This window comes from Chinchilla lanigera, unplaced genomic scaffold, assembly GCF_000276665.1.
Source record: "Chinchilla lanigera isolate Chin_1 unplaced genomic scaffold, ChiLan1.0 scaffold00070, whole genome shotgun sequence".
Lineage (NCBI taxonomy): Eukaryota > Metazoa > Chordata > Mammalia > Rodentia > Chinchillidae > Chinchilla > Chinchilla lanigera.
Window position 1 is genome coordinate 8,591,253 of NW_004955471.1, and position 12,658 is coordinate 8,603,910.

Below are 12,658 nucleotides of genomic sequence, written 5' to 3' on the forward strand. Positions count from 1 at the left end.
GCAAGAAAATACAGCAAAGAATACTAGTGACGGGTGCTGAGGGCAGCCCGTCAAAGCTCAGTGTACTTGAGAAGCGCTTCATGATCACGCTGTGAGTGTGCACGCCGGATAACTCTACGGATAGTATACGTGCACATATTTATACACATGTGTGCATATTACATATGTGTGTGGGCAGATGCACATTCACATCGTATTATGGGTTCCTTGTTCTCCTTACAGACTGCGGCAAATGTGAGAGGCACTAAAGGGAGGCTCAGGTTCAAGTAAGGCAAAGGTAAAAAGTTCTTACAAGGCTATGATGGGAAAGGGAGGACTCTTTTAGAATTTGTTTTACAGAGGCACTTCTGTCCTCACCGCAGGCTCTGCCCCATGAGAACACAATTTGAGGATGGCTCCCATGCCCGCTTCCCTTCCTGGGTCTCCATGTGGCCTCAGACCCTCAGGACAGTTAAAGGGGGAAGAAAGAGAAGTCAGCCACCAAGATGGAGAAGTCCAAGCCTTCAGGGAGGAAGAGTCCAGGAAGTTTTGATAACAAACATTTCCAAACACTAGATGCGAAAAAGACTCAGATGGTACAAGCTTGCTGTTCTCTGCTTTCACCAAGATCCAGGGTGTCTTTCCCTGCTCGTGCTGAGAATGATGAACGGACCCTTTCAGGGATGAACGTTTCAGTGGCAAAGTATTTGTTCATATATTGAGCTCTATGTCCACAACATCTGCAGAGATACCTGGACTGAAGCTGAGATTCTCAGTCCGGCTCTGAAGCACTGGTGGTGGTGGCTCAGGTGACAAGAGTTTGCTTCCCCAGCAGGGAGAAGTTCTCCCACTACACCGACTCTGGGTCCAGCATTCGGCCACCAAGACTTTGGAGCAAATCAAATCACTGCTTAAGGGAGAGTCCATGGGGGCCTGGAAGACACAGCTGACTCTTACTGATGATTTCCATGAGAGCACAAACAGTCATACCTACCCTTAACCTAATCACATCCATGCAGAAGCAGCCATCCATGGGATGGACTAGGCTCCCACCCAGTCTGGGCTGCCAGGTATCCATAGCTCTCCTGCACAGCATCACACACACAGCATCACACACATGTGCTTCTCCTCTGAGGGAGAAGATAAACAAGTATGGGCTGGGATTAGCGTATGCTCTGTCAAACTAAGTTCAGTCCAAGGTGTGGCATTTTTAGTGACCGTGGCCTTGAATCACCAGGCATGGCTCTAGGGGGCTGCCTTTGATGAGAAAGGAAACTTGCAGGGCAACTTCTTTAATTGCCAGTTTGTGGGACAGCGAGAGAGATGAAGGCCAAAGAGAACAAGTGGAGCCCCAAAATGACAGCAAGCAAGACTGTGTGGACCCTGGCACCCGGGAGCCCCGAGAGGTGGCCAAAGTGGGGGTCATAGAGGACGAGACCCTGATCTCACCCTGGAAAGGCTGAAGATGGCTCTGGGGAAGCCAGTGGCCCCTCGACAGGACTCAGCGGCTGTGAAACACGGGGCTGCGCTGTTTACGAGCACATTCGAAGGGGGTGACTCTCAGTGATTCCTCAGGCTTTGACTTCCACAAGACCACAGAATACAAGACTTGTGGGGAGATGGATCGAAAACCTCCAAAGCGATGAGAGGAGACGGAATTGGAAGAGGATGGAGAAGAAGTCAAAGACGCAGAAAAAGGAGGGTGAGGACGTCACTGGAAAGTGTCGACGAGATGAAGTGTAACTGTAGCTCTTGGTGGTGGGTGAAGAAGAGGTCACAGACTCTGTGCAGGACTGTGCAGTGCAGGGCAAGCCTGCTGGTGGCCACACATGAGGCCTCACGTGAAAGAAGAAATTCTGAAACAGCTTGTGCCGGGACTAATCCTTTCTTTGAGGATTCGAGATGCTGCAGTGTGACAGAATTAAATCGAATAGTGAATTCCATCAGTATTACTGTTATTTAATATAAGTTGGAGTTAGTTGAAACAAGGTAGCTACAGTTTTTTTTTTTTTTTATATATATATTGCATTAATGTCCTAGGAGTTCTGGTGAGCCCTTTGCCTTCCTCTTCCTCTGTACTCTGTCCCAGAACAGTGTACGAACTCTATCAACTGTGTCAGCTATTTTTTGTAGTTGATGCTTTGACACTGGGGGGCTGTAGTGATCCCAGAGACACCTTCCCTCCCAAGGTTAGAGTCAGCAAATAACTCACTGTTCAAATGTGAAGCTACGAATTCAGAGCCCACATCCTAACCACCTTCCTTACCGGGCTCTTACAATCTAGTCCTTTATCCCTCTTCCCTCAATACCTCATGGCCAAAGGCAAGACAACCAGGGACCGCTCCAGTGCCTGAGAGTCTGCTGAAACTACTCACCTACAATCCTAAACCTGCTTATTCTACCCCACCCACTGCTTCCCATAGAGATCACAGTAAATGCTCCAGTTCAGGGTTTTCCGGCTCCGTGTACTTCCTGGCCGGCTGGGATCTTCCCATGGGCAATGTGTGCAACGAACCTCCCTGTGTCCCTGGCCCTCACCACTACCCTTGTGGCATTCCCTGGCAAGCCTGTGCTAGTCAGCTTTCCAGTTGCTGGAACAAAGCACACCCCACATGTGTGATTTAAAAGAGAAAAAGTCTATTGTTGGCTCACGGTTTCAGAGGATTCAGTCTACGACTGGCTAGCTGGCTCAAAGGCACAAACATTATGGCCGAAGGCAACAGGGAAGAAGGCTCCTAAACTCATAGCCTCTGGGAGGCAGAGAGTACAGCAAGAGTGTGAGAGGGAGAGACTAGGCACTGATATAGTCCTCAAGGCCATGCTTTCATAATCAGACACAGCCAGAAGTACACAGGATGGTTAAGCTTAATCATGTCAACTTGCTTGGCTTGGGAGCTGCCTGGGGGATTAGGATAGCACACTTCTCGGTGTTTCTACATGAGGTGTGGAGACACGAGCTTCAGCATATCTGCTCCCTCATCCCTTCCTCTCTGGCACTGTTCTCTTTCTCTGCTTCCCAGCTGCTGCGAACTAAGCACTTTGCTCTGCCACACCCTTCCACTCTCATGTTTCTGCCTTGAGCCAGCTGACCATGGAGTAAACCCTGTGAAACCATTAGCTAAATTACACTTTCCTCCTTCCAGTTTCGGATATCAGGGATGATGCTAAGAAGAAAACTAGGTAATACACTCTGCTTCATTAATCTCTTAAATGCCCCTCAAACCAAACAAGTTGAGAATCATGATTATCACAAGATGTATATGAAGTCTCAAACTATGTTTTTAATCGCAGTTGCCTTGTAATCTGTGTCTGCATGTAAATAACAGTAAAAACCTGTGTTAAACAAGCAGGGCTCAGGAAGCTCGCCTTACTACCGGGGCTGAGTTGAGGATGAAGTGACTCAAAAGAGAGTGAGGTAGGATGTGGTGGTACATATTTGTAGTGCTAGCATTCTGGAAGGCTGATGCAGGAGAATTTCAAGCATGAGCCCAATCCCAGGCAATTTAGTGATTTAACAAGACCCTGTTTTAAAATAAAGAAAAATTTTTAAAAGATTGGGAAGCGGGTGGTGCTGGGATTTAGCTGACGACTAAGGCTGTATGTTCAATTCCCAATTCCATAAAAAAAGAGTAAGAATTTGAGTGTAAAGAACCTACAGGAAGAATGTTTCAATTTTAATAAAACGAAGATACTCTGTGCTCACTTGGAGAATGTAAAACAGAGTTTATACAGAAGAATGTTCAGATTCATCACACATAATCAACCTTGAAATTGTGTTTTTTGATTTCTAGAAATCAGCAAAGTTTGCCAAATCTGTAGAGTCAACTTCCTTAGTTACCATCAAGATAATGAATGTTTTGGCAGGGAAACTTGAACACACCTCCTTTGGTCAGTCCAGAGAAGCTTTACGGAGGGTGTGGGGCGGTTAAAGACACACTTAAGTGTAGCAACAGGGAATCTGTTCTTCACAGCATAGCTCTGCAGAGTAGGTTCAGCATGGAAGAGAAGCAAGGAAGGGAGTTTTAATTAAATATCTAGATGGTTTTTTTCATTTTACTACCAATTAATACACTATTAATTAGTGCTTCTAATTAATGCACTATTTTGGGCAGAAGAATTAAGCATTTATGAACCAAATTATCTTCACTGTGTAAAGATCACTTCTATATCCACAATCATAAGATGATCTGAAACCCAATAACTAGAAAAAGATGTTTGATTACTGTAGTATTGGATTTAATCTGTTATTCAATTCTAAGATGGTCATTTACAATGGTCTCAAAATCTATTAAGAATATATTTCTAAAGCCTTGGATTAATACTTTGTGTGCATATATTGGCTATGTAAACAATCACACAGACTTGAATTAATTTAAACTCCTCTGTTTATCCTTGGTTTTGTCTTTGACATCTTTTCTTACACAGAAGTAGATATTATTGAAGGTATTCACAAAAATCTAACCAAATAGATCAAAGTACTCTGTTGACTATAAATGGTTTTGCTTTCATGTTTGTATTTATATAGCTACTTGTGGTAAATGTTATTTGACTTGTTTAACCAAATAATTCATTTCAAATAAGTAGATTCTCCCAACAATTTCCAGAGAGAAAAAATAGACCAGAGAAATATTAGCAGTATGTAACTATACAAAGGAGTAGTAAACATATAAAAAAAATGTATATTCTGTGATATCCAGAATATATAAAGAATCCCCAAATTTCAACTGTGAAACATGGAAAGGCTTCAAAATATGCTAAGTGGAGAAAAAGTAAAGCCTTCAAGATACAGTAAGTGAGGAAAAAATCAAAGTGTAGAACAATGTGTACACTAGTATATCTTTGGGATAATGCAATGTAACTGAAAGAGATGTTTCTCAAATGCATTTGGAAATGTAAACAGTCAGAAATATTCATCAATTCTGAATAAGGACAAAGCAAGAATACATAATACTGTAGTCAATTATAAAGATAAAATAAATAAGAGACTATGTTGTTGGCACTGAGTCAGACAAACAGTCACAAAGAGGGTGTCCAGGAATAGACACACACATACACAACCACGCTCATGACAGTAGTGACAGTCTGGGGCATTGAAGAAAGAGTAACTATTTCAATAAATGTTATTGAGTTAACTGACCATTTGAAGGATAATAAGACTTTCTTCCATTAGACAAAAAAAAAATGTGTGGAGGGTAACCAATGAACCAGTCAAATAAAGAAAACAGAAGAGAACACTTTCACATCCCTAAAGTAAGCAAATGCTCTAAAGGAAACAAAAGACACTAGCTCTAAAGGGAAACAAACTAACAGACTGAGCTATATTAGAAAGAAGAACTCTTGCTCTTCAAAAGTCATCACTAAAGACAAAAAATGGCAATCAACAGAATGGGAGAAAATATATGTAATAAGTCTATCCAACAAAGGACTTGCATGCTAAATATATAAAGAATTCATATAAAGCAATAAGGATGGAAAACAGGTAAAGAAACAGTATGTCCCAAAGTGTTACATAAATAGCCAATAAATACGTGACAAAATGCTCAATTTATTATTCATCAAGAAAATGCAAAGTAAAACCTCAATGTAATACATTACTAAACAGATAACTAGAATTGCCATAATTAAAAAAATATTCAATATCAATTGTTAGAGAGAATGTAGAGCAAATGCAATTATCATATTCTATTGATGGAGTATATGTTGGTAAACTACATTGAAAAGTTGTTTGGGCTTCTTATGATCTAGCTATTCCACTCCTGAATATACAGTCAATAGAAATGTTAATGTTTGTTAACCAAATCAAAAGGATAAGAATGTGAATGGACAAATGGGATTATATCAAAAAATCTTCCCCACAGTAAAGGAAACCATCAGCAAAATACAAATAGAACTTAGAGAATGGGAGAAAATATTTCCAAAGTACACATCTGATAAGGGATTGATATCAGAATATATAAAGAATCCTCAAATTTCAAGTGCAAAAACAAACAACAACAAATGATCTGACTTTTTAAATAAAGAGGCAACAGACTTAAATAGACTTGTCTCAAAAGAAAACATACAAATGTCCAACAGGTACATGAAAAATGGTCAACATCACTAATTGTAATGGTTGATGTGTCAATTTGAGAAGTTTAGAAGATTAATGAAGCAATTCAGTGGGGGGCCTGGGTACTCAATTTGCAAACATCCTTATCCTGGGTAAGAGGAGGGCACAGAGATGGTGCGAGTGCTACAGCCACCCTGGGTGGGAGTAGTCCGCTTACAACATAAGGGAGGAAAAGAGGCTTGTTCCCCAAGTTGCTTTTGCTGTCTTCTGTCAACTTGAACTGTTGCCCCTGTGCCTTGCTACCCTGCCTTGGAGCCAGCTGAGTATGGGTTGAAACCTTCACAAACCATGACCTAAATAAACCTTTCCTTCTCTAATTTTGGTTGTTGGATATTTTGTCTCAGCAATGAGAGAAAAGTAAGTAACACATTAATCATTAAGGAAGTGCAAAGCAAGCCCAAAATGAGATAGTATCTCAGCACAGTAAAAATTCATATTACAACAAAACAACTAAGGATAACTTGGGGGGGATGTGCACGCCTATTATGGAAGAACACTATGGAAAGTTCTCAGAAAATTAGAAATGGAACTCCAGTATGGTTCAGCAATCCCACTATTAGGTATACATTCAAAGAAAATGAAATCAGTCTACCAAAGAGACACCTGCACTTCCACATTCAGTGCTACATTCTACACCACAGCCAAGAATGGAAACAACCTAAGTGTCCATCCACTGGTGATTGGATACGAGTATGTGGTACATATAAACAATGAAGTAATACTCATTTAGAGAAAAGAATGACATCCTGTCATCTGCAAGAACATGGATGCAACTGGAGATCATTTTGTCAAGAGAAATAAGCCAGGCACGGAAAGACAAGTGAGCACATTATGATCTCATGCAAACGTGGAATCCAAAAACGCTGAGCTCATGGAAATTGAAAGCAGAATGGTGCTACTGGAGACTGGGAAACTGGGGGTGGGGAGGGGAGAACTGCTCGGTGGGTAAGTTACAGCTGGACAGGAGGGAGAAACTGCCACACTGCTGCACAGCCGTGTACCGGCAGATAACAATTAAACAGTGAGCTCCTCAAAAGATTAGGAGAAAAGACTTTGTTTTTACTATGGAGAAATGATAAATGTATGAGGAGATGAATATGTTTAACCTGATGGAAACATTACGTGATGTATGCTAGTATCAAAACTCCACCTGCTCCTCCATTTACAGGTACAATTTTTATGTGTCAGTTAAAAATAAGCTTAATATTAAAAACGATGTTAGTAGCACTATTTATAGTAACCTAAAATGGATACCATCAATTACAGAATAGAGAGAAGATTATCACATAGTCACAGAAGGGCATATTGTAAACCAATGAGAATGCATGATTTATTTTTACACTTAATAGTGTACATGACTCTCACAAATAACGTTCAGTAAAAGAAATTAAGGAGAAATACATATGGTATGATTCCATTCACTAAAAGTTAAGTCATCAGCATACTACTATTTGGTGTTAAAAGCTCATAGTGGTTGTCCTTAAAAGACATGGGTAGGGAGAAGTTGGGAAGAACATTCCAGTGAAATGTCAAGAAAGGAGCTTTGGAGTGCTAGTTTTATTTCTTCATCTTCTTCTTTGAGTGTGTTCATTTCACAGAATTTCATGAAGTTATATAATTATAATTTGTTCTCTTTTTTATATGCATTTGATGTGTCAATCTACAAACTGAAAAAGAAACACTAAGAACAAGATTGAAAGTACTTTGATTAATCAAAGTTGGGTCAATGTAAATATAGGAAAGGACAAGATGAGCCATGCATTGACATGGGTCAATTATATAAAATCCAGAAGTTTATAATCACAGAAAAAATACATTGGTAATCTTTGGGATATTAAGGCACTAGTATGCTATTCTAAAAACTTGTAAAATAAAGAGATATAAATATACTGAGTTTCCTACATGAATTATATGCCAGGGTAAGAAAACAATTGATGCAAGCACTCTTTTAGTTTAAGCATTCCAGATAGTAAATTTAAAGGAGTAATAGAATTGGAAAATCACCATTGCACAAAAATAATGGTGTGTGTCTGCTGGTACACTGAGAAATACAGGACATCACCTAAGTGAATCTGACACTAACTAGGTTTCCAGTCCCAAATGCCCACTTATAGGAAACAGAGATGATAAAAGCACAAATTAAATGAATTCCAAGAATGGAATCAACCATATCCAGCATGTGGAAAATGTAGAGGACAGATGACCTGATTTCTTTTTTTAAAATGCCATTGAAGATAAAGGAAAGGCTGACTAATGCAGACTGAAATTAAAGGCTCTCACAATCAAATCAGCTTGTGAACTTATTTGGGTGTGTATTCAAACAACCAATTATTAAGAGATGCTTAAATAATCCAGAAAAGTTAACATGGAATGAACATTACATGTCATCAAATATTACTAATGCATTGTAGTTATGTTTTTACAAAATCATCTCTTAGAGATATTACTTAATTATTGCTAGATAAAATGATATAATCTGTGGTGTTTGTGTCAAAGACCCCCAGCAGTAGGAGAAGGTGAGGTGAGCTGGGTGTGGTGGCACACATCTGTAATCCCAGCACTTGGAAGCCTGAGGCAGGAGGATCATGAATCTGAGGTCAATTTGGGCTACAGAGTGAATCTGAGACCAGCCTGTATTACACAGTGAGATTCCATCTCAAAAGAGAAAAGGCGGAGTAGTGGGTACATAAGACCCAATTAGTGAATAGCCAATTGCTGATAATCACTGGTACTCTGTCGTGGACACTGGGGGTCACTCCTGAGGATGTTTGAAATTCTGTAACCTAAAGACTTACCCCATCCTTGGCCTTCACCAGGAGATCAAAGGTAGCTGGGTCCCTTTCCCTGTCAAGGTCCTGAGACACACATATCTGCCCGTCGTGCGGGTTGATCTGGAATGCTGCAGGTGCCTCATCGCTTTGGAATCCATCGTAAAGTGAATACTCAACCAAGCCGTACAGCCCCGCATCTGCATCGGAGGCTTTCACCTAAGAGACAGAGAGACACGAGGCGATCAGCGCAATGCTCCTGTGACTTTCCGGGGGCTCCTTGACTCGTGAGGATTTGTACAACCAAGTGACCCCACCGCCAGTCAGGAATCACAGGCTTTGGTTTTCTCTCTCCCTCTATTCACCTTCCTGGACGACTCTGCTTCCACTTGTTCTTCCCCTGGGCGTTCTCCTTTTCTGTCTCCTTGGCCCACTCTAATACTTCCAAGCTGGCCCTAGAAGTCTGAGCTTCTTCAGGCCTGGGTGCTTTTGTCCTCTGACTCCTTTCGGTAAACCTAACTGATCTGTTGAATCTGAAGCGTTCAAAAACACCCACATGACTATTAGGACTTTACAATGCATCTTTGGTTCTTTCTCCTTTGTAGTCTTTTAGTGAAGGGAGGCAAGAGGACACAATTTGAAACAGTAAATGGTACTTGAATTCCAACCACATGATAGAATTCACCAAGCTGGGGTGAGATTTTCATCTCCTAGACTATGTTTCTTTTGGGAAACAATACCCCTGCCAGGGTCCTGCCTTTCCAACAGGGTGGACAGAACACAAAACGTTCCTGAACTCAGAGCTCAATGTAATTTCTTTTACTTACAATCCAGCTACATCATAGCACTTAAAAGAAGCAATTTAAGGGCAGAGAAGGAGAAGAGGGGAGGAAGAATGATGTTCTACAGGATGGGTACTCTTCTAAGAGCTTGACATTTATGCACCTACAGTGTATGACCTACGAATTCCCATTTAACAGATCAGAAGTCAGACCAGAGAGTTTATGCACGCACTGAGGATCACATAACAGGATTGAACACATCCATTCAATTATTTTGTTTTATATTAAAAGAAAATAATCAGAAAACATTTTAAATTTGAAGCACTTGGCCAGCCAGAACCCTATAGCTGAGGATTGGCTTTTAATAACATTAAAATATATATGAAGTCTAGTCATTTCAACTTTTATTTACTGCAAAATATACCCCTAAACCTTCTGACTTTCCTCCAAAGCAGAATGTGCTAGATCATGTGTGATGTCATTCCCAAGTAGCCATTCCTCACCTGCATGTGATTTTCTGACCAGAACAGTACTAGCACATGCAAAAACAGCTCATGGTAATGTCTGAGCCCTGTAGCTTAGCTGAAATTTCTATTGCACATGGTCAAATTCCAACTGAGTTCCATGAAGCAGGAAAAGAAATAAAACAAATAAACTGATAACAACTGGAAATAAGGGAATTAATTTAATTAGATCAACTGAGAAAGTCTAACATCCAGCTAATAATTGGTCCATAAAAAGAGAATAAAGAAAATCAAAGTAGGGTTCAAGAAGAATAATGTTGCATCTCCTTATGTCTCAGGAAACATTTTTATGGTAACTTGGCAAATTGTCTATGAACAAACACACTTTTTTAGACATTGATAAATTCTTTTCTTCATGTGATATTTTATACAAAAACACTTCAGCTGTGTTATTAGATGTGACTGATTTTAACAAATCCTATCAGATTTGTATCAACTAGTTACATGTTCTATTCATAGTCTTTTGTGAATCATTGCCTTTTTGTTTAAAAAGATGGCCTATTTTGAACCTCTGTATAGGTACATTCCTGTTTTTGTGACAAAAGAAAAACCTTAAACTGTCCCAAACAGAAAAATAATGACTATCAGAAATATACTTTGTTTTAGTGTGAGTTATTGTGACTGTATTTTTTTATTGTAAAGGTGGACATTTAGCATTCAGGGCAGTTTTCAATAAAAAGTAATTTAAAAAAAGAAAGAAAAGTAAGGAACACCTATTTCTTTAGTTCATGATGACACAAGTGATTTTTCAGCCCCCAAAATCACTGTGGGGAGGATGGAGATAGAAGAGGCACTCTGACCTGAAGCTTTCTTAGCCCCAAATTAAGTCTATTCTCACTGCAGCAGAGAGAACTAGTTATAGGGTCACAGCATCACCTCAAGAGATGCTGAGATAAAAAAGGTACCCAGGATACTTGATGAATAAAAATAGTTTCTGCCACAAGTTTCCTATTGTAAAACCCATGAAGATGTGTAAGATTATGTGGGTCTACCAGTTGCTTCTACTATGCAGCAAAACTTAAACGAATGGGAAGTTATACCCAAAACAGCCTCCCGGTGGTACATCCTATGACAGAATTAGTTTTGGAGACCAAGTCTGGCATATTTCCATAAGGGTTTTTAGAGGAAGGCAAAATAAAAGACAACCTATATTTTTATTATTCCTTTCGTAGTAATTTCATTCTACATTAAAAGTAAAAAGATCTTATTTTCATCAATACTATCTATATCTATATTTATAGCCACACACACATTTTCCACATGCTGAATATGGCTGATTATATTCCTGGTATTCATTTAATTTGTTCTTTTACCAACCCCATTTCACATAACCTGGGATTTAGGCCTAGAAACCATTCTAGCACAGCCCCATTATCTCTGATAAGGTCTCCCCATCAACACTGCTGCAAGTCCTGTGGAAGATCAGCCATTCACAGCAGTGAGACCCATCCCAAAAGGTGTAGGGTGACATTTTGTTGGTAGCGTTACTCTTTGCCTACTCCTAAGCAATCATATCACTTAACTTGGGGATGGTTTTAGAAAAGTCTCAGAGCAACATGCCAAAGAAATGAGCTAACAAAAAGAGCTAAGGAAACACAGCAGCACTTTAGATAAAATTTAAAATCATAGCCCTTTTAGTTTTCCTCATGATTGATGAACTTTTACCATGCATATATAACAATTTGTTTGAAGAAATGACATTATTGATACAATACATCCATCCAATTATTTGTTTTGTATGAAAGCAAATAACTAGATAACATTTTAGATCTGAAGGACTTGGCCAGCTACAACCCTACAGCTAATACACGACTGCAATATTCTTGAAGATTAGACTCAGAACTGAGGACTGTGGTACATTCATGTAGGTCAGTCTTTGAGTGCAGTTCTGGCCAAGTTCACCAGTGAGCCCTGTCTTAGTAAGCCTGATAATCTAAGTCAGTGCTTATGCTGTTGTCACTCAGCAGCCTTTCACATAGTGGATCATCTCCTTGCTGAAACATGTCTCCCGCACAACCACTGTACTGTCCTCCTCTCTCTAACGGAACTGCCTCAGTTTCCTCCTTACTGGCTTTGAGGTCTCTCTGTGACCTGTGAAGGGACTGCTCCTCTTTTCAGTCCACACTAACTGCTTGTTGTGCGGAGCGAATGATGACATCAAAAGACATCAAGGTGCTACTGCTAATGTCTACGATTAAAGAGTGACTATTACCTTAGATGGCAAAATGGGATTCATTTAAAGATTGTGAAAGGACATATGTATCCTGGATTATCTGAGAGTCCTCTTAATGCAATGACAAGCGTCTCTCTAAGAGAGAGACAAAGGGAGATCTGACAGATGGAAGTAAGGAGGTGATGTGATCACAGAAGTAGAGGTAGAAATGATGTGGCTACAAGGCAAGGAGCACTGACAGCCAGGGTGGGGATGTATCTCAGTGCTAAGGTCCAGAGGCCAAAAGAGACTTGTGATCCCACCGCCACCAAGGACAGCCCTGC

General features: G+C 40.1%; 1 protein-coding gene across 1 annotated transcript in view; it reads right to left on the minus strand.

The window, feature by feature from the left end:
- The window catches only part of Dchs2 (dachsous cadherin-related 2), a 221,502-nt gene that overhangs the window by 105,721 nt on the left and 103,123 nt on the right, over positions 1-12,658 (minus strand). The window contains exon 3 of the mRNA XM_005400929.2: positions 8,884-9,075. Within this exon, the coding sequence (XP_005400986.2) occupies positions 8,884-9,075 (192 nt within the window). The remainder of the gene's footprint in view (positions 1-8,883; positions 9,076-12,658) is intronic.